At 44.1% G+C, this 23,254-nt stretch overlaps 1 protein-coding gene across 2 annotated transcripts in view; it reads left to right on the forward strand.

Annotated features, from left to right (window-relative positions):
• Positions 1-9,128: 9,128 nt before the first annotated feature.
• CCDC80 (coiled-coil domain containing 80) overlaps positions 9,129-23,254 on the forward strand; it is a 39,457-nt gene continuing 25,331 nt past the window's right edge. Inside the window, exons 1-5 of one of the 2 annotated variants that reach the window (XM_083438326.1) lie at positions 9,129-9,904; positions 10,412-12,279; positions 19,268-19,424; positions 21,513-21,649; positions 22,633-22,781. In XM_083438326.1, the coding sequence (XP_083294452.1) occupies positions 10,423-12,279; positions 19,268-19,424; positions 21,513-21,649; positions 22,633-22,781 (2,300 nt within the window). In that variant the 5' untranslated portion in view covers positions 9,129-9,904; positions 10,412-10,422. The remainder of the gene's footprint in view (positions 9,905-10,411; positions 12,280-19,267; positions 19,425-21,512; positions 21,650-22,632; positions 22,782-23,254) is intronic. The other variant, XM_083438325.1, reaches the window with a different exon arrangement.

Consider the following 23,254-nt stretch of genomic DNA (forward strand, 5'->3'; position numbering starts at 1 on the left):
ATTAACGCCTCAAAAAGGTCTTGTTTCTCCCATAGATTGAACCATGGATTCAAACCGAAATCAGACATTGCTCTTGAATGTTGCTCCGAGTCTCTCCCCAGCTCACTGCTTTACTTCCAAGTCACATCATTTGCAACTCAGCACTGTGTCAAAGTTCCATAAACGTGGGTGCAAAGGTAAAGGGGTTATCCACAAGATAACGGCAAACTGCTTATTTGTGGATTTCCCTCCCATTGTGCAATCTTCTCCCAGGGCCTTCAGTAATGACAATGATGGGCAGCGACTGGGAGTGCAATAGTCAATGCTGCATGGACCATCATTCATCAGGACTGCCTGTTTCCTGTTTCAAGAGGAAGCTAATGCCTCCTCATTTCCTTGAGTTATGCTGAAAGAAAAGGAAACGTTATCAGTCACTTGGAATTTCCTTCCTCTCTCCATAATATGGACTATCTCTGTTATTCAGGAGGCTGTAATTTATTTCTTTGGCAGAGAAAAGTTTGCCATTAAGCTTGAGAGGCAATGTGTGTGTTAGAAAAATCTTGTGTAGCAGTATCCTCTCTTCTCCATATGCTTGAACATAGGAAATCCACCAACTCTTCTTCCATCCTTTAATTAATTGATGCACTGTGTATACCTACAGTATTTCTACAGTGGTACCTCGGTTTAAGAACAGTCCTGTTTACAAACGATTCGGTTTACGAACTCCGCAAAACTGGAAGAAGTGTTCCAGCTTGCAAACTTTACCTTGGTCTAAGAATGGAATCCGAACGGTAGAAGGGCACCAGCGGCGGGAGACCTCATTAGGGAAAGCGTGCCTCAGTTTAAGAATGGATTCAGTTTAAGAACGGACTTCAGGAACGGATTAAGTTCGTAAACCAATGTACCACTGTATTTCTATTATTTGTATCCTTTTCCTTCCAAGGCACAAAGGCTGCATACCTGGTTCTCCCCTGCCCCATTTTATCACAACAGCCCCGTGCAGTTGGTTCGACTGGGAGATAGTGGCTGGCTCAAGGTCACCAAGTGAGCTACTTTGCTGCACAGAGATTTGAAGTCTTGCTTCCCAGGTCATAGTCTAACACAATAACAGTATGAAATGGGGTAGAAGTTAGCATGCAAGTAAAGGAGGAAAGAGCAAAACCAATAAGAGGTTTGACATGGGTAGATATGAACCAAGAAATGTGTGGAAAATTGAGAAGGGAAGGAGTACCAGCCAAGTTGAGGGAAGTCAAAAATGAGAGAATGGTTTTATAAATTGTTTGAATTGTATTAATTTGTCTTATTTGTAAACTGAATAAAAATTATATTTAAAAAAAAGAGGTTTGACATGGGAAAATGGAGTGGAAATTAATAAGGTATTTGGAATGAGGTGGAAATTAGGGGAAATTAGATAAGAAACTAGGGAAAGGGTGGTGGTGCTGAGTGTATTTAATGGGGCAAATGAATAAGACATTTTGAATTAGGCCACACTTTGACACTGAACTCCTAGAAAGTTGGTAATGGGTCAGTGGTCTTGGGTCAGCCTGAAAAGGGTTAGTTACCCCTGTTCTAAGCACTACAAATATTGGATCTTACACTGGCCCATACCAGTATATCCTGATGCAGTAGTGATCAATGTCAGTCTTTGTTGTTGTTTTATAATGTGCACACTAGGTATCTAGCAACCATCTATGAGCAACTGCTGGTGGTGCCATCACTGGACACTGCCCAGTTGATGCTGACCTAAGAAAGGGTGGTGGTTCCCCCTTTGTGAAATACCTTCCCTGTGTGGTGTGTATGGCTTTCCTTATTATTAATAACATTCAGAAGTTAAAAACTCAGGCATTTGATGGCTGAAAGAGACTGTTCCTGGCAACCATTAGTTCGTTAACTGTGGGGGTGTGCGACTGTTTTAAAAAATGTGTTTAGATGTTTAAAATATGTTTTGGCTTTACTTTAATTGTATTGCTTTATTGTTTGTTTTTTTGCTGCCCTGGGCTCACTTTGGTAGAAGGACAGGAAAGAAATGCAGTTGATTGGTTGATTATAAAGCTGCAGGGACCAAGTTCACACAGTTTCCTTTACTGGCATAGCCAATAATGAATGAATGTGTAGCTGTCTCGCACGTTACACATGAATGCATACCGTCTATACACATGTTGCTGATTCAGTAACCTGTGAGGCGGCCCAGAGTTTTTTCACATGGGGAAGGCTCCACATCTAGTCACATCTAGCTAATTTGGGGTGCCAAATGGCCCAGTGAATGCTGCAGAGGTATTTGAAAATACAGTAGCTGAGTTGTTGTTGTTTAGTCGTTTAGTCATGTCCGACTCTTTGTGACCCCATGGACCAGAGCACGCCAGGCACTTCTGTCTTCCACTGCCTCCCGCAGTTTGGTCAAACTCACGCTGGTAGCTTCGAGAACACTGTCCAACCATCTCGTCCTCTGTCATCCCCTTCTCCTTGTGCCCTCCATCTTTCCCAACATCAGGGTCTTTTCCAGGGAGTCTTCTCTTCTCATGAGGTGGCCAAAGTATTGGAGCCTCAGCTGCACGATCTGTCCTTCCAGTGAACACTCAGGGCTGATTTCCTAAAGAATGGATTGGTTTGATCTTCCTGCAGTCCATGGGACTCTCAAGAGTCTCCTCCAGCACCATAATTCAAAAGCATCAATTCTTCGGCGATCAGCCTTCTTTATGGTCCAGCTCTCACTTCCATACATAGCTACTGGGAAGACCATAGCTTTAACTATATGGACCTTTGTTGGAAAGGTGATGTATCTGCTTTTTAAGATGCTGTCTAGGTTTGTAGCTGAGTTAGTAGCAACCAAAAGCTTCAGCTACCCAAAGTCCTTCTGGGTTTACCAGAAGACAATATGTACACTGTGACGTATCTTTGAGCACCTGTAAGGAGCCAGCTGGATGATGGTATGAACAGCCAATTACAAATATACGAGCGATTTGTGCCTTCTCTCCCTTAGTGATTGCCTGTGCTCTCTGCATCTCATTTCACACTTGTCTTTGCACTACGAGGCAAGTGTTGATGGAAATAAGCCAACTGACATTTATGACAAGGCTTAACTTGCTTGCATTCTTTTATTCCTTGGGCAAGCTAGATGTCATAGAGACATGATCCATGTGTCAGAATGTAGGTCATATTTAATTGCTAAAAAGGGGTCAGATGGGGGTTGAATTAAGGTCCAGCATGGGGTTGCTGAAATCTTCCTCTGCTTGCAGTCTTTGCCCAGAACTTCACTCTCGTTATTTTTATCGCAGCGGCAATTATTTTCTTTCTCACAGGGCATACGACCTATTTGTTGAGCATTCATCCTGATTTGCTTGGACAAAGCTTTTGTGGGGGTTAGATTGTACACAGTCTTTATTGAGCAGTCATTCTGATTTGTTTGTGAGGATATTATCTTACAATAAGCATTCATTGTGTATTCATACTGGTTTTCTGGCAGGGTGTTTACATGTCTTGCCGTTAATCATTGTTCATTCCACACTTTTCAGTTCGTTTCCCTCTTCCCTTCCTAACCGCAAAAATATCTCCCCCCTTCTTTTAAGTGGATTGGTTGTGCTAGGGCAACAGAGCGCTTTAATTCACTTTAATTGCACAAACCTACATTTCCTGGTATGCGCTTGAATCCCTCCCACAAAATATCAACAGTCTGGATTGGATGCTCCCATAGCCCCACAGAGTGAAAAGCAACTGAGGAAAAGCAGAGGTTTTCTGGGGGGTGGGGGGAAGCTGCAACTCAGTTCAAATACTCGGGTCTGTGTTGGTTCCCTGAAAAAATATAAGTATAAAAGGAGAATTCCTGGATTCCAGCATCCAAGTTTGGGGCACCACATTGGCTGAGCCATGATTTTATTGTTTTTGAACTAATTCCTTTCCAGTATCCCCCCTCACCACGACCATAAAGTATCAATTTTGTTATACAAAATAGACTACAGCACTTTTTCTTTGCCTCTTAGTAACAGCCCAAAGGACTTCCGGGTCAGTGATTTTTAAAGACGTTGTAATAAAAGGGAGCTGCCACCAAGCGTGCTTTTTAAAAACATTAGATATGCATTGGGACACCTCTCCCTTCCATTAAGCCTAGCTGCAGCTGCATTTCATGGAAGGGGGCAGTTGCTTCCCCAGCAAACTGCTCTGTGAAGTGCCTCCCCCACTTCCATTAAACAGCTCACCTGGTCCATCTGCCGCATTATTAGTGGCCACACAAACTGCAGAGTGATGACAGCCTTACATTTTTATGTAAGAGTACAAAAGAACACATATAGGAAGCTGCTTTATACTGAGTCAGACTATTGATCCACCCAGAATAATCTACACTTTCTGTCAGTAGCACTCCAGGGATTCTGATAGGAATCTTTCCCAGTCCCACCTGGAGATGCCAGGAAGTGAACCTGGGACTTTCTGCATGCAGGGCAAATGTTCTACCATTGAGCTAGGGCCCTTCTGTAGGAGTCAGCAGCAGTGGACACTCTGGATACTCTTTTACTCCTAAGTAAACATGGATACGATTGTATCTTAAGTCTCTTCTGCACCAGCTAAGACTTCATCACAGCGTGCTACTCCTGCCCGCTAGTTGCCAACACATGCACCAGCCATGCCTCCCTGGCCTATGCATGACCGGTATCCATCTTAAGGGGCTATGCACATATTAATGAACTATGCACACATGACTGCCTTCAGCGGACACTGTCCATTAGGATTCCTGCCATAAGTAATGAGCCCTATATGCTTGCATTGGTAGGATGTAGTCTCCTTTCATACAGACACTGATCATGCTCCACTTGGAAGGACATGGCTGATGGGTGCAAAAGCACATTTAGGGGCAGGTCTAGCCCACTCATGCATTTATACCAAATATCTGAAGAGGGTTATAACACGTGTAGAAGAGAAGCCCTGGTATGGGTGTGGAAGGGACTCTTTGTGACTGTAGAGACAGAGGTCACAGAACAGCCTTATAAAAGAGGTTCATATCTGTGACTGCCAAATCAATATATCACCATAAAAAAGCATTATGGAATGAAGAAGGATTCCATGGAATTGTATGCCATTCAGCCCAATTCATAAACCAGTTAAGTGTTTGGATTTACCTAATGTACAGCACAGTCTTGTGCATGTGCACTTGGAAGGCCTTCCTGAGTTCAAAATGGTTTGTTCCTTCTGTGTTAGATTGCTCTCTGAACACAAGGGGACTGGGCTGTTGAAAGCCTAGGTTCCTAGATCTGAAAATTTCAGCCATGTTCCTAAAATGGAAAATGGCTCCCCCACATTGATTCACATTTTATTATGCCTTTGTGTTCTTTCCCCTTTGCACAGTTAAAATATGCATACAGTTACATCTCCTTCATAGATACCATGTTCAATGTGTGGCGAACGTTCCTAACAGCCCTGGCCAAGAGACATTTTGTTCTCCTCGGCTGACGTCATGCTTCCAGATGTCAAACAGACGCCATGGATGAATTATGTCCGTGTGCACTCATGCCAGTAAGTACAGCAACGTGGACAAAAAAGGGTGCTGAAATCGGGGCGATAGAAGAAGAGCCCTGCTGGATCCAGCCAGAGGCCAAGAGTTCAGCATCCTGCTCTCACAGTGGCCAAATAGATGGCTGTGGAAAGACCACAAACAGAACCTGAGAACAACATAAACTCTCTCCACATGTGAATCCCAGTAACCGGCCTTCAGAGGTATCCTGCCTCCAACAGTGGAGGTAGAATATACCGTATTTTTCGCTCTGTAGGACGCACCCGACCATAGGATGCACCTTGTTTTAGAGGGGGAGAACAAGGGAAAAAAATCTCCCCCTCTCAGCTCAGTGCCCCTTCAGCGAAGCGACAGGAGAAACGGAGCCCCTTCCATTTCTCCTCCCGCTTCGCTGAAGGGGTGCTGTGCTGCTCTCCCTCTCTGCTGAAGCCAGGAGAGTCTTGCTCTCCTAGCTTCAGGAAAAGGAACCCGAAGTCTCCGGAGTGCAGCGGGACCTCCTGCTGTGCTCCGGAGGCTCCAGGCTTCGGCGAAAGCAACGCGAAGCCTCCGGAGCGCGGAGGGAGCGCTCCCTCTGCGCTTCGGAGGCTTCGTGTTGCTATCGCTGAAGCCAAGGAGCCTGCATTCGCTCCATAGGACGCGCACACATTTCCCCTTAATTTTTGGAGAGGAAAAAGTGTGCCCTATAGAGCAAAAAATACGGTAACCATTGTCTCTCATAGCCACTGATAGTTTTATCCTCCATCTCTACTTCTGGTGGGAGAGAATTCCATAGTTTAACTTTGTGCTGTGTGGAAAAGGACTTTCTGTTTTGGCAAGAACATATGCCAAGAATGCCCAGCTATTTACAACAATGTGCTATGCAAGATGAATCTGCCATATTTTAGATATTATCTTGTCAAGAAAGTGAGGTTTTCTTTACAGAATATAATGTCAAAGTCCTGTATCTGAAACGGCTTATACAGCAGGCCATTGCTCTTCTTCATATATTAAATGCTGATGATTCAGTTGGGTGAGAGAATATTCCCTTTAGTAACATAAAAATATGTGGTGGAATTTGGGCAACCTGGAGGGGAGGATTCTGTTTCCTTTAAATCCAAAGGACACTCTCATTTCTTGAACACAGTGATATGAATGAGTATGTATTATTATTATTAACTGAACTGAGACAGAACTCCAACTACTTCATTTCCACAAATGAATTTGTCCCCGCTGGGTTGTTGTTTAGTCGTTTAGTCAGAAGGTCCTTCTTCTCCCATGGTCTCAGCCTTGGATCCAAGCAGAAACCAAGCATGGCTCTCCCTCTCTGGCTGCTTCTAGCTTCCAGCTTGCACACACCCAGCTCTGGCTATTGTCTTCTTCAGTATCAGACAGGTGAGGGAGGGGGCCCACCCATTTGCCCTCTGGCACAGAACAACTTCTTTTCTTATGCTAACAGCCCATCCTTAGGGCTATTAATCACCAAGAAGCTGGCCTGGCTACTTCAACAATGGAATTCTACAGGAATTAGAAAGGACTGGGGCATACAGCCTAACCCCCACCCCACCCCAGACTCACAGCAATACCATAAAACAGCATGTTGTTGTTGTTTAGTCGTGTCCAACTCTTCATAACCCCATGGACCAGAGCACGCCAGGCACTCCTGTCTTCCACTGCCTCCCGCAGTTTGGTCAAACTCATGTTGGTAGCTTCAAGAACACTGTCCAACCATCTCGTCCTCTTCTCCTTGTGCCCTCAATCATTTTCAACATCAGGGTCTTTTCCAGGGAGCCTTCTCTTCTCATGAGGTGGCCAAAGTATTGGAGCCTCAGCTTCAGAATCTGTCCTTCCAGTGAGCACTCAGGGCTGATTTCCTTAAGAATGGATACGTTTGATCTTCTTGCAGTCCATCCTCTCCGGGTACCATCACCCCTTTATTATTTAATTTTATTCATTTACTAAATTTCTATACTGCTCTTTTTTCAAGGATCTCAGGGCAGTTTACAGTCATGAGCTTTAAATGTGTAATGTGGCTGTGACATGATTTAAAAGCGAAGATGACATTTGGGTGAAAGATACTACATTTGGGTTAAAGGTACTACAAAAGCATAACTGTCCTACTATATTTCATCAACTGGTCATAGTAAACTTCAGGAGATGCAGTGCGAGAAATGTGAGGCTATGCACTGAATGATGCCTTTGGGCCAAATTAGATAGTCACTTAATACATACCAAACAGCGTTTCCATGTGCTCTGGTTTCCGTCACGGTGTTCTGTTGCACCAGAAGCAGTTTAGACATGCTGGCCACATGACCCGAAAAGCTGTCTGTGGACAAATACCAGTTCCCTCAGCCTGAAAGCAAGATGAGCGCCACAACCCCATAGTTGCCTTTGACTGGATCTAACCATCCAGGGATCCTTTACCTTTACGTTTTACATACCATGTAGTTATATATCTTCTTTTTCCTTCATTAATTTCAGGCAGGGGGAGGATTCTTACTGAGAAGGCAGCACTCAGGGAAAGGGAGCTTATCTCTTTGCTTTCATACTGCAGTCAGAATGGATATTGTCACCCTGTGCAACTAGGAGTCTTAGAACAAAAGTGTGCCCCCAAAATGTAATGTGTGGATGAGACTGACATGTGCATAACCTCTGAAACCGCCAGTACACATTGTATGTGCATACACTCTGTATGTGTGACTGAAGATCAAGAATGAGCATTTTCTGTGCAGTTTATAATTGTGTGAGCTAGTACACATCCATAAGGGTGAAGCCAGTGACTTTGTGTCCCCCACTCTATGTGCATAACATATTGGACTGGGATTGCAGAGAACCATGTTCATATCACTTAGCCATGACCATTCAGTGGTTGACCTTGCACCTAACCTGCCTCACAGGATTGTTGTGAGGGTAAAATGGGAGGCGGAGCCACGCATCCTACCTTGAGTTATTTGAAGGACAATAAAGTGCATTCTCTGACTGTGTCCATGCTCCCGTTTGCACTGCACCCAGTTTGCTCCTGCTGCTAGTTTGGGAAGTAATGCTGGCACACTGTCAGCCACACAATACGTGCCTATCCTGTGTCAATCTTGCCATTTCTTGTGGGTTCCCCAACCTTTATTGGAATTGAATCAAATAATGATCTAGCTGCATTTTAAGCCTGTAGTGTGTGCACAGCCCATGCCTGAAATCTACAGAGTGTCATATTGAAGTATGAAAAGTTCCATGTACACAACACAGCTTTGCCTTGTAGTGTCTGCTAGCCAAACATGAGGCCTGCATTTCCACAAAACAATCTGGAAAGGGAAATTTCTTAAAAAAAACAAACCGAGTGATTTAGTGTTACTTCTCAGGAAAAGAAAGCAATATACTAAAAAAAAAAAAAGACATAAAGAAAGCAACGTGTTTTTGTCTTTGAAAAACTGACATTCTTTTGAACATAGGTGAGGTGAGGACAATATGTTACTTAGTTTTTTTAAGCCGTGAGTCCACTTTTCAAACATGAAAGGACAGAGGAGGGAGATTCGGCAATGGAGCCAAAAGTGCTGAAAGAGTTAAGGTCTCAACCACCCTGTTCCAAAAAGTGATTGATGATGGTGATGTGTAACATTTCAGCTGCTCCCCCACCCCACAAAAAACCCTCCCTCCTCTCTCCTTCAAAAGTGTGCGGAAGTGGGAAAAGGAGGCAACAATGTTCTGTTGATCTGTTAAACCGAAGCTCCCTCTGCCTCTCTTATTTCCAGTGGCTGAAACTGTTGTTTCAGTTTGGGTTGGAGCTGGCCTGAAGTTATCCTGACATTTCTGGGAGGAGATCCAAAAAAGTGGTTTTTGGAGGTGGGGAGGGGGGTAGGAGGAGGAAAAATAGAGGATAGGGAGAGGGACGATTAGGAAAGGAGAGCAAGGTGAGGAGAAACTCTTTCCTCAGTATCACATTTGTGCGGGTGCTTGAATTTTGCCTGGAAAATCTATTAGCCTTGATGCTTTGGCTCTCTGGAGAGAGACAAAGGAGCTGCACTCCACGGAGGAGGAGGAGGAGGAGGAGGAGGAGGGCATTGATGGGGAAGTTTGTGGGACTCTAAAAAGAGGGGGAAAGAGCACAGAGCTCCAGCAACAGCAGCAATTCTAACATCAGAGAAATGTGCCTCTCTGTGGCTGCCTCCTGAAAAGAAAAGGGGGGGGGGGAGTCAGAACTGCGGCTAGATGGAGAAAAGCAAAGACCCTTTAGAAAAATCCCTTTCATTGCACCCAGCTTGGTGAAGAAAGTGAAAAGAGAAAGAAAGGGGAAAGCCAGGAGGGCAGGGAGCCATCGTGAACTGGACCTTGCCTGGAGCCCGTTTTGTGTAGCAGAAAAACTGCCGAGCTGCCTACAGCAGATCTACATGGCAAAGCCCTCAGTCTAAAAGAAGGCTCCGAGAGAATCATTTCTTGAAAGGAGAGTTTCCCGGAAGGGTAAGTTTTGACACTGCTCTGCTACTTTTGAGGGACAAGCTGACATTTGTGTATGTATATGTATATTAAATGTGTAGGCAGATGCATGTGCTGAGGCAGATGTTTGAACAGATCCCTGTTGTCCATTGCTGGTTCTCTCAGTCGTTTCTGTTTAAGACTATGTCTTCTTGAAATGAAATTTCCACATTGCTCCAGTGTGAACACCATAAAGATAGCGGCGAATCGTCCTAATCCGATACGCAAGCTGGCCAATCTCCCTTCTTTGAGAGAGAGAAACTAGAGAATGCTGTTCTCTATATATTCGTGCCTATGTTAAGAGTGGAGTTCCATCTAAAATGGAAAAGGGGGGCAAATTTGGAGGGTGCTGATTCTCAGAAATGTTGAAGGAAGTTCAAAGCATCTAAGAAAGATTAGGAAAATTTCTCAGGAAGGAAAGTGTTTTTGCAGTCTATATGAATACCCAGTATGATCATTAACACTTGTCCCCATCTTCTTTTATTTTTAAAGTCAATCCCACAATGAAGTGGGCACCGGTTGTGAGTTTAACTGTGCTGTGGGCTGCGTGGCTAGTGTGTGGCATGGAAAAGCCATTGAGGCAAGCTGACAGAGGGAGGCATGGAGTTAGGAGAGTGCCTCTGGCCTATAGGGGCAGTAGCAAATCAGCTGCACAGACGAGGAGAGCTGGTGTGTCCCACAGACTTTTAAGCCCTTCTGGGAGGTTTCCTCAACGTCCTCTTGTCAAAAGGGATTCTTTGGAACCAAAAAGGCCACAAGCAGCCCCGCTAGAAGATGACTCCCGTGCCCAGGTGAAGACTGGTGGGACTAAAGTACGGCTGACACAAAGACCTAAGGTGGAAATGGTTAGGGATGAAGGGCCATCCACTGCGTTTCGATCACGCACAGTGCGTTTCCCATCTGGGTCTAGTTCCCCCAACATTCTGGCTAGCTTTGCTGGGAAGAATAGAGTCTGGATTATCTCTGCTCCTCATGCCTCTGATGGCTATTACCGGCTCATGATGAGCCTTCTGAAGGATGATGTCTATTGTGAACTGGCTGAAAGGCATGTCCAGCAGATTGTCTTGTTCCATGAGGAGGGCGAAGAGGCAGGGACAGTCAGGAAGATAACCACGGAAGGGAAAATCCTGGAACAACCTTTGGATCCCAGCCTCATTTCCAAACTCATGAACTTTCTGAAGCTGGAGAAGGGCAAATTTGGCATGGTGCTGCTAAAGAAGACATTGCAAGTAGAGGAACGATACCCTTATCCAGTTAGGCTGGAGGCCATCTATGAAGTCATTGACCAGAGTCCCATCAGGAAAATTGAGAAAATAAGGCAAAAAGGCTTCATCCAGAAATGCAAAGCTGCTGGGACAGAGGGCCGGGTTGTTGAGGAAGGCAACAATGGTGCTAGTGTCACTAGGGCAACACCAGGTGGTGGACATGTCCAACCAGTATCCAGGAAAGAAGAAACAAGGAAAAGCATTGGGCAGCCAACACGGGTTAAAACTGTGAAGAAGTTTTCGACAACCACACTGTCTCCCCCTCCAACTAGGGCGCCAACTCTTCCTCCCACAACTCTCAGGCCAATCACCAGAATGATGACAATAGCAAGCAGGCCTACAACCACCACCACCACGACTGTGCCTACTACACAGAGAACTTGGACCACAAAATCACACACCTTGCTTCCCACAGCTCCTGAGGTGACTGACGCTCGGGTGACAGAGAGTTTCTCCTCCCCTGTATGGAAAGAGAATCGCAGAGAAAGGAATCCAGCCCACACACAGAGGCAACAGACCACCACAAGGAGACCCAGCAAAGCCACTCATTATGACACCAATTCAGAGGTCCCAACAGCCACCTCGGCGCATCCAACGAGGGCAAGTGCCGGACGATACAGAGACAACCGCACAGACCGGAAGGACTATAACAGTCGAGGTTCCAGTGTCACAGCTGGCCAGCACAAGCCTGCTAAAAGCAAACCACCTAAAAAGAAAGCCCAAGAGAAAATACTGAGCAATGAATACGAGGATAAATACGACTCAGGGCAGCCTGCTGTTCCTCGCTTAGAGGAAAATGTTCCGGCGGGACATATCCCGCCAAAGAAAGGGAAAGATCCAAGGAAACATGACCGCTTAGATAAACCTGAGAAGAAGAAGAAAGAAAGATCAGAGAAGAAAAATGAGAAACAGGCCAAGAAGGACAAAGCTGAAAAGAAAAACAAGCAAGAGAAAGAGCGCAACAAGAAAAACAAGAAAGGAAGCAAAGCGGACAGCGAGGGAGTCCTGAAGTCCAATGCCAAGCCTTTCACGCAACCCCCCAGGAAAACTGTGACAACACTTTTGGATTTATTTGAAGGCAAAAGACGCCTCCTGGTAAGTAGATTATACATGGGCATGCATCACTTGAGGTCAGTTCACAAGTTAGGCTGCAATCCTAACCCCACTTACCTGGGAGGAATCCCCGTTGAATTACATAGGACTTACTTCTGAGTACAATTGCAAGTTTCTTACTGAGGCCCTGTGTCTACCTTTATGTGTAGCAGCCAAAGCAGCCAACCATCACACACTTCTGTCTCCTGAAAGCCTTGGGTGCCCATTTTTCTTTATTTAAAACACTTCACTTGCTCTGGTGGCATCTCTTCGCCCCTAACTGCTTTCAGGGGAAAGCAGGTGATACCAGAGTGAGTTGAAAAGAAATGGACAAATCCTGCTGGAAGGTAGGACTCAATGTCAGCCCAGATTTATGCAGCCCTTGGCCTGGTTTCAGGATCCCTCTGCAAGCAGTCATTTCAGACCTCTGTCAAGAGCGATCTGTTCCTCCCACACTAGAGAGAGGAAGAGAAAGAAAGATGGCGGCCCCACCCACTGCTGACTTCAACTCCTCCCACAGTCAGCAGATGGCCCCTGACAGATTAACCCTGCTGGACTGTGGCCCTGAAACACTGTTCAGTATCACCATCACATGACAGGGAAGACGAACCCATGGCTCTCCAGATGTTGTTGGACTATCTCATATCTGACCATAGCCCATGATGGATGGGACTAATGATGGAGTGGAGGGCCACAGTTTCTCCACCCCTGCCAAATGATCTTTAGTCTGTCCTGGGCATATTCCAAAGGCATGCCGCCTAATAATGTGATGTATGCCTTATAAGTCTCATAGGGCATATGATGCAACCTTTCTCAATCATGTGCAGAAGCTGCCAGAAACCTATAACTGGGGAGGTGAAGATGGTAGGAGCTGTATTTTGCTAGTCCAGGCCTTAAAAGAAATCCAGAGAAGGATGTGCTATGTTCAGCATGGTTGCGTTGTCACTGCTTTCATATATATTTGAACTCATAGCTCTTCCAGTTGACATCTGTTCACAGTAATGTTGATAACTTCTGGGTTTCAGAATCAAGCCAACTGTTTTTTGGCACTTTTCCTGGGCAGGAACATAATGCATTTGCAAACATATCCCTTACAAAGTTGTTGGTGAGATGCACAGAGTTGCCTTTCTCTTAAGTAGAACAGCTTGTGATGAGCTTCTGAACCTTAAAAGCAGCACAACGTGGCTTTGTATCTCCAGAATTTAATAACTTCACATATTATTAGCCGGCTCCTCTCTGAAATCCTTTTGCAGAGGACACAAAGCAATATGCTCAGATGTTTTCCTTGGCAGGAGGAATTCAGCTTGAAGGCATAGTGTGACAATTCAGACACCCTTCATAGGCCACATTTTTCATACACAGTAATCTCCGTGAAACAAAAAGCATCTACATTACATCTCTTAAGTGTACAACGTTTGTTTTGTTTGCCACAAAGTATAATGATTAGGAAACCATGCAATATAATGTGTGGCCCATAGCCTTTGGTAATGCAAAGTTCCTTATTTTTGTGTGTGTGCCGTATTCCTTTGAATGCTTACTGAGAAGTAAATGCAATGTGGCTTACTTCCAGGTAAGTGTGTACATGTTTTCAGCTTTACAGCACATACCTAGGACATGTTGGCTGAGAAGTAAATTCCACTTAGTTCGATAGGATTTACTACAAGGGCATAGGATTGCAGCCTTAGTGTGTTTGCCTTCTGCATTTCTGCATACAGTGGTACCTCGGGTTACATACGCTTCAGGTTACAGACTCCGCTAACCCAGAAATAGTGCTTCAGGTTAAGAACTTTGCTTCAGGATGAGAACAGAAATCGTGCTCTGGCGGCGCGGCGGCAGCAGGAGGCCCCATTAGCTAAAGTGGTGCTTCAGGTTAAGAACAGTTTCAGGTTAAGAACAGACCTCTGGAACGAATTAAGTACTTAACCCGAGGTACCACTATATTAACCTGCTTAGCTGTTTGGTATAAATAACTGCTGGAGTTCTTTCATTTTGAGGGTGAATGCTTCTCCCAGATCTTAATTAATTAATTGGTTGATTGATTGTGATAATGATAATAAGAATAATACCTGGGTTGTGCAAGGTCAGCTTTCTCTGTTGCTTGCAAAAAGGAATTAAGCAGCATGTACAACAACAACAAAAATTTTAAAGCAAAGTTTACGGCAGAGCAATGGCAGGTTATGCCCTGATGAAGCATCATTTCAGGTATGAGGAATACATACAGGAGTGTTTGTGTGCCTTTAATGAGGTGCTAACTTTTATGGGGGGACGCGGGTGGCCCTGTGGGTTAAAGCCTTAGTGCCTAGGGCTTGCCGATCGAAAGGTCGGTGGTTCGAATCCCCGCGGCGGGGTGTGCTCCCGCTGTTCAGTCCCAGCGCCTGCCAACCTAGCAGTTCGAAAGCACCTCCGGGTGCAAGTAGATAAATAGGGACCGCTTACTGGCGGGAAGGTAAATGGCGTTTCCGTGTGCGGCTCTGGCTCGCCAGAGCAGCGATGTCACGCTGGCCACGTGACCCGGAAGTGTCTCCAGACAGCGCTGGCCCCCGGCCTCTTGAGTGAGATGGGCGCACAACCCTAGAGTCTGTCAAGACTGGCTTGTACGGGCAGGGGTACCTTTACCTTTTTAACTTTTATGGAAAGAAATTAGTGGCAGGACAGGGTGAGGTCAAGATGAGATCAGGATGATAGTTAACGGGATAAGCAGAGATATAGAATTGTAGAGTTGGAAGGGACCACGAGGGTCATTTAGTCCAACTGCCTGCAATGCAGAAATATTTTGCCCAACATGGGGCTTGAACCCACAATCCTGGTATTAAGAGTCTCATGCTTTACTGACTGAGCATATAAAAAGCAGATTGCACTGACACTATAAGTAGATGAGACGAATGCTCTCATATTGCTCTTAAGATGCCTACAGAGAAACATTGCAAAGCAGAGCCCCTGTTCAGGTGGTCAAAATCAGGTACATCCACGACTATGATTTCTTAGCATGTGTTGGGGATTGAGGTCTATTCCACCAGTGAAAGCCCTGATTATCGTCCCATACATGGATTTGCCTCTTAATGAAGCATGCACCTGTGAGTGGATTTAAACTATAAGCCTTGTTTGCAAATGCAGCACCAACCATACATTTTTTATTATTATTGATTTACTTTGCAAACTGTTTAGACCACTTAAATATGAAAATATCCAAGCAACGTTTTGGGTGGCGGGTGGTGGGTGGAGAGAGCCTTGTGCCTTAAAGGTGCTTTCAAAGTATTGTGAATTTACAGACAACTTTCTTTCTAGCATTGCTTCAACCAAAGCAATCAATCTTTCTTTTCAAAGTGTAGCAGATTAGAAAATGGAACCTAATCTTCATAGTTTGACCTTCATAGTGAAGTCCTAATACTTAGCAGGTTATGGTTGTTTAGATTTAGGGAAAGCCCTTGATCAAAGCAGCGAAGAGATGCCAACTGACCAGGACATAATGTCTTGGTCTGTTTGCTATGTCTTGGCCTGCTCCTGTGCCGTCAACAGCAGCCAGATTGGTAGAAATCTGCAAGATAAACTTTTTAATGGTATGGAGACATTCAAGGTCCTGTTAAAGAAAAGGAAGCAAGAGCCAACTCTGAAATCTAGACTTATCACTGGCTTTGACTTCCTGACTTCCACCTACTGTTTGTGTCTGTGGTTTTGCTTCAGGCCCATCTGTTTTGGCTCGGTTACATTGCTTTTGTTTGCTACTCTGCGGTGTGGAAGCGCAGTCTGAAAACCTGAGTTCATCCCCACAGAGGATGCAGCCAGTCTGCATGTATAACATATACTAAAATTAACCCCCTGCATGAACAGGCCTCCCCACATTTTTTTAAAAGAGTGAAATATACAAGTATTTGCTTACAAAATAGCTGCTCAATGTGAGTAGGAGAAATTGGGATTACTATGGAGCGGGGAGCAACAGGGGGGGAAAGCTTAACTCTCCCAATGCTGTGGCCCTGGTCTAAAATCGGGGTCTTCAGTTGCAGTATTTAGCCTTTTTAAAAAAACAAAACAAAAAACGTGGTAGGTGTAAGCAACAAATAATCTCCTGCTATCACACTTGAGGTAGGAACTGGAGAGAAATACAATTTTGTTTGTGTTGTAATGAGAGACTACCCAACTTGAAGCAAGGCAGGGTGGACTGCAGACCTGATCTCCCAGCACCACTTATCAAGATGGTATAGTGTACTGTAGGGCAGTAGCAAGCTTGGGGTGGTGTGGGTGCACTAGCAGAAACAATCTGGTGCTGCTACCAGATTGCATGTGCACCACCCAGACCTCACTGCTACTCTGCATCCACATTGTCTTCGTATGAAGCGGCAAAATGGCACTAGGAGGCTAAGTCCATGGCAGGACAGCCCCCACACTTCCTGACCGCTCCTGCCTGGAGGGGAGATAGCGTATAAATGTAAATAATTGTTGGGTTGGATCAGACTTTAGTCATAGATATATTGAAATCAATGGGACTTAAGATAATCATGGCACTGAAACCCAGCCAGATGGGTGGGGTATAAATAATAAATTATTATTAATGGATCTGTACTTCAATATAACTAAGTCTGGATCTGACCCATTATATTGGATTTCTTGCTAAGGGCTGTGTGTGTATGAAGCAATGGCAGTTCTGAGGCTTGAATTTGGCGACTTCAAGCCTGGAAGCACAAGCTTCCACTTCATACCTCTAGGAGTTCAAGGAAACTATGAAAGTTCAGGAATTTTAAGGCGGTGTTGTCACAAAATGGCCTCTGGCCTTTGTTGGCTGTAATCAAGGTAATCCTTGACTCATCTTTAGCTGCCCAAACCCTGTTTGGTTTGTTTCTTCTGTTCTTGTCCGTTCAAGTCCATTTCCATGTTCTGTGCTATTGGCTGCCTTCTGGATACTGACCTTTGCCTGACCATGGTGCAATTGCTTAGAGAGCCTTTAGGAATGATAATTAAATAGACCCCTCAGGCATTACTCAGATCCTGGCCTGCGAGTCCTCATGCCTGAGTGTGTTCCCAATCAACAGCCAAGTTTCTGGCAGTGCACTACAATCTGATCCAGTCCTATGTAAATAAAAGGCAAACACCATTGGTTTGCTGCCGGGTGAGAAATTAAAACCAGCCACCACTTTTATCTAAAGTTCCAGTTGCAAAAGGTTGATAGTGTATTACCATATCGAACTGGCTTAGCACAAGCACACAAGCAAGGGTGTTCCCAGTGAGGAGACTGTGGTGTTTCTCAAAGGTTAAGCAGTGGTTATTTCCCCCTGGAATTTCTGGCCTGCAGTAAGTTGCCACATAATGCAAAAAGCTAATTTTCTTTCTTTATATATAAAAAAGTTTACATACTGCTGCAACATAAAGTTATATCACAGCGGTTTACAACATAAAACCAAACAATATAACCAGAAAAAGTTAAAAGTAATTTAAAAGCAAAACAAATTAAAAACAGTCAACATTAGATCACTGTGCGGGGGTGTACTCTGAATTGCCTGCATACCCAGTGGTACAGGAAGTTTTCAGCAGGCCTTTAAAAGTTGGCACAGAAGGTGCCTGCTGAATCTCTATGGGCAGGGAGTTCCACAGGATGGAGCTAATGACACAAGGTTTGGTTTCTTGTTGTCAAACGAGCCGCACCAACACAGAAAATGATCTCTGAGGTATCCTGAACCCAAGTTGTTCAGGGCTTTGTAAATCAATACACCAACCCTGAATGTGGCTTGGTAGCAGGCAGGCGATTGTGACATATGTTGTCAGTGTTTACCTCAGTTAATAGTTTCCTGAAATACCTCCCCCCCTCCCTGCTGTGTACTTGAACAGTCACGTATAACACACCCTAAACTTATTTGCAACACGCTTAAGGCATTGTTTAATTGTTTTACATAGGAAATCTGGGGGCTGGGGTAGGCATTGCATTTGCTAGGTGATCAGCATAGTGAATTTTGTCATCCCTTTTGGAAGCCATCACTGACATGCGGCAGGGGCAGAAAAACTCCCTCTGGCTTGGAGCCAAATATTCTACTGTGCAGACGGTGGAGGGCACTTCCCCCCAGAAAACTGGCCTTGAGGGGTCAGGGGACACTCTAGAGCAGTGGTTTTCAACCCTCGGGTGCCTTGATGATGGCCAGGGGTGCCACTGGCAACACTGGCCTCTGTCCCTCTTTCCTTCTCTCCCTCCTCTGATGCCCTCTCACATCTCTGCCTCCCAAAGGCTTGCACAGCTGTTCGTTGCGGCAGCCCTGGCTACAAGCTCCTCAGGCAAATAATGCCTCTGGGGCTGGCCAGGGGGTGCTACCCAGGCCCCTGTGGAGCAGTGTAAGGAGGCCCCTCTCTTTGGGGCGGGGGGGGGGGCAGCTCGGAGACCAATGGAAGCAGTTCTGGCTGCCCAGAGGACTCTCAAGGAGAGGGGAGAGGAGGCTGAGGGAACACTCCACAAGGGAGGGTGTTAGAAAAGGGGTGAGGGGCTGCCAGCTCTGCAGGCAAGGGGTGACATAACTGGGTTCCTGAGCCCACAGGGGTGCCGCAGAAAGAATGTAGTTGGTCAAGGGAGCCGTGGGCCCAAAAAGGTTGAAAACCTCTGCTCTAGAGTGTTTTGGGGGGACTTTTTTGCTGGGGAGGGTATGGCCACACACATGCATAAGTGCAGCTTTGGATAAAAGCATATGTAATTAGCTCTGACTCATATGGTGAGCTGAGACTTGCATTAAACATTCTAGATGGGAGGATAGAAGCAGATCCCTCTGGCAAATATATTATGTAGGCCAGGCCTCAGGGCTGCATCCAGTGCTAGTCCTACTCAGAGGAGGCCCATTGGAATTAAGGACCAACCTAGGCTCATTATTTGGTCTACTCTGAGTAGGGCTAGCATTATATACAGCCCATTGTCTACGAGTTGTTGTGAAAACCCTGGGAGTATTATCTATGTATGACTTCTGGTACTAACACGGTTCAAAAACCAACAACCTAAACCTTCTGTTCTCTGTCATCTTCCTAGCTGATCACAACTCCCAAGATTGACAGCACCATGTATGTGCAACAGAGAGATGAGTATCTGGAGAGCTTTTGCAAAATGGCAACTAGAAAAATCTCAGTGATCACCATCTCTGGCACCGTGAACAACAGCCGCATGAAGATTGACCACTTCCAGCTAGGTTGAAAATCCTTTCCTTTAATTTCTTTCTGGGCAATAGAGGCATGGAACAAGTGTGTTGTTGTTTTTTTAAAAAAAGAAATCAAAAACCCTGAGAGTCCCTTTGTGGTAATATGGTTCTTCCCTCTCCCACCCTTTGTATTTGCATAGTTGGTATTTCCCCCGTTTGGTTTTCCATGGCAAAAAGTTCAAATAATTGGAGCATCACTGCGCTGGTCTATCAAGTCAATGAAACAGCAGAAAGCTGAGAATTGTGACCTGGCCATGCCATAAGGCAGGAAGTCATTTGGTTCAAGACTAGGAACATCTCCTGTCTCCAGATCTTTGTATCCTAGCCCCTTTCAGGTGTTTACTTATCCCTAGAGTGTCCACATGGCCTCCTCCACATGTGACCTTGTCATGAGTAGAAAGTTCTGAAGATGCACTCAGCTAAACATGGCATTTGGCTTTCCTGTGACCAAGAGCCCTCTGTGATGTAGGTTCCCAGTTACAGGGAGGACCGTAAGCCCATTCAGAAGAATGTGCTTACAATCCCCTTCAGACCTTCCCACTCTCAGTTAAGGAAGGGGCTGGCATGTGTGACCCATGGACAGAATAAAGATGAACACCTAAATAGGGCTTTTGATTCTGCTCATATGCTCAGTGTCCAGTTTATTTTGCAGGTCTTTGGTTATAGGCTCATATTATCTAACACACACAAACCTGACTGGCTAGTGTTAAAAAAAAGAAGCAATTGACCTTTGTCCTTGTGTTCACACTTGTCATTCAGTGAACCTTACATTCTTGCTGTGAAACAATGACAATTTCATAAAGTTAAAACTTAGACATGTTGGATTGGTTTTGTATGAAACCAATACAACAATAACAATAAACTAATAAAATTCAAATTGAGGCAAAGTTCATTTGTCATGAGTCCTTGGAAAGTTTGATAGTTTAATTGCAGTATAACCTCATTTATCTGAATAGTTTAGATGGTAACCTAAAGATTCACGTGCTCTTAAGTGTTCCTGTTTACAGAGGAGTGCATGAAATAGTGCAGAAATTGATATTTAGCTGTAAAAGCAGATTTGGGCTACCGTTGAATGCTTTTGAAATTGCATTCATGTAGGTTGTTACAGATGCAGCCTTTCTTCGTAATCATAATGTTTCAATGCACACTGATTTCCTAATGGTTCCAAGTATTGGATTTGGGCTGCTCTTTGGGTGTTCCTCTTTGCAGGGGAGAATTACACCACTGGAGTTCTTTTTTCAGGCTGCCAGGGTCTGAGAAAGAATGAATGATGAGGATGCTTTATACAGATAAAAAGTTTTTGCTATCTTATTCATGGGCAAGACCTGCATTGCTGTGTAAACATAAACAAACAAGCATACTTGGCCTCAATTAGTTTAAAGTGTAGAAATACCAACTTTGAATAGGGAACAACAGGAGTTTAAAATAGATCCTGGAATTTAGCACCCCCATCCCATGAAATCTCTCACCAGTTCTTTCTCTCCCCCCCCCCCATGGCATTTCTGGTTGGCTTTTTGACCTACTCTGTTTGGTTTCATCTTGTGGTATTAACTTGCATATTGTACAGAAGCCTTATAAAAGTGATTTGTGTAGTCCAGCCTTCATAGTCTTACACACCCTAAATAAACCAAAACCTTAAGGAAGTAAACACATTGTACACCCTTGACTGATGTAAATTTTGCACTGACGAACAGCACAATTCTATACAAATCAATTCAGAAATAAGATCAATTGAGTTCAGTGACACCTAACCCCAGGATAATGGGTACAGGGCTGCAACCTAAGTATCTAACATTATGTCTCTGGGTTGATGGTGTCAAGGTTCTCACTGGTCTCCCTTCTATTATTTGGGCTGTTTTGCATTAGCAGCTTCATATATGAATGGTGCTCAAAATGCTTGTTTAGGAAGAAGTAATGTTTTTTAAAACTTCACTCACTTCCCCGTCGAAAAGACTAAATCTTTTTGGTGGGTACGTCTGAACAGAAGGTGAACAGAAGAACTTTCCCCCTTCTTCCTTGCTGTTCAAAAGTGAATTTAGGCTTGTTTGGCACTTATCTCCATGTTGTTTTCCTTTAAAGACAATGAGAAGCCCATGAAAGCGATAGAGGATGAAGACCTCGTGGACCAGCGTCTCATCAATGAGCTGAGGAGAGAATATGGAATGACATACAATGACTTCTTCATGGTGCTAACTGACACTGATATGAGGGCCAAGGTAGGGAGAAGTATATTAGCCTGGGGCAGGAGAGATGCATGAGTGAGGATGAATCAGGATAGAGTGGGGCAAAAAACTGTGCTAGTACCTGAAGAGGCAAAAGAAGTTGAAGATGGTAGGAATCATGGAACCCAAATCCAGATGGTAGGAACCAGGGATTTTGGTGGGAAAATGCTCACTTGTATGCTTACAGGTCGTGGCATTAGGAATGGAGGAATAATTTGATTTTGGTTGCATTTTAATGAGAAACTACCTAATTCACACTTATTGAACCAATATAAAAGCCCAACATAATAATCCTTCAAAATCTGCACTTCTCCGAATATTGTAATGCAGTTCCTCAACCAAAACATGTTTACAAAAGTGCATATATTTGGAGAAAGTCTGCACAAAAATGCATAAATTAGGGAAAATAACATACAATAGTGCATTATATTATCATGAAATGCTTGCAAAAATGCAGTCAAAACTGGATACAAATATATATATATATATATATATATGGAGAAATTAACACTAAAATGCTGAGGAATTTCATGAAGATTTTCTAAAATGCAAGTTGCTACAGAAATGTGGAGAATTGAATTAAAGATTGGATGAACGAGAAACCAAAACTGACAGATTCATCCATTCCTTCATGGCATTCAGCTCCTACTACAGAATGATCCTGCAAAGTGACAGAAGGCACTCACTATAAAAAATCTTCAGTAGCATGAACATGACTTTATTTACATATGATATTTAATTTATACTCAACCTTTATTTAATCATGGAACTCAAAATGGCAGACACAGAATTCCCCAACCAGAACCAGACCTGCTTCGTTCACGTGCTTTCAACCATGCCTGAGACCCATCAGTATTAATCTGTCAAGAAGAATGAAGCTGACAGTATAATGACATTGGCCATTAACTTTCAATGGGAAAGCAGATGTTAAGAGATTTGTTTGCCATCAAACCATTTCTCAATGTTTCCTTTTACAGCAATACTATGAAGTGCCCATAGCAATGAAGTCTGTTTTTGATTTGATTGACACCTTCCAATCACGTCTCAAAGATATGGAAAAGCAGAAACGTGACGGCATTACCTGCAAAGATGACAAGAAACAGTCCCTGGAAAACTTTTTGTCCAGGTATTTCCTAAAGCCCACCTGTGGCTATGCCAGAGCTCTTTAATAATGCAAATTGGTTTAATATTAAGCACTTGTTGAACATGTATTTTCCATTAACTGATTACTCTGGTCAAAAACTCACAATAATCTTCGTAGTAGTTAGTTCCAAAACAGAGAGGTGGTTGAGTTCAGACCTGTTTATTGTTTCCAACGAATATCCACTGCAATTAATAGACCTAATTAATAGACCTTCATTCACTTCAGTAGGTTTATTCATAGTAAGACTAGAATTGAATACAACCCTACATTACTGCCAATGGGAAACCGCACAATTTTGTTTGCAATTAAATATCTAGTAATTAAAGTTAGATACCTAATAATTAAAATTGAGCACAGAGTGAGGGAAGTACATTTAGAAATAACCACTTATAAGAACATTTATAAATGGAAATATCTCCAAACATCATGTTTATTATCCTCACCTCCACCCCTAC

Source organism: Podarcis tiliguerta, assembly GCF_965153285.1.
Source record: "Podarcis tiliguerta genome assembly, chromosome: 4".
NCBI classification, from domain to species: domain Eukaryota; kingdom Metazoa; phylum Chordata; class Lepidosauria; order Squamata; family Lacertidae; genus Podarcis; species Podarcis tiliguerta.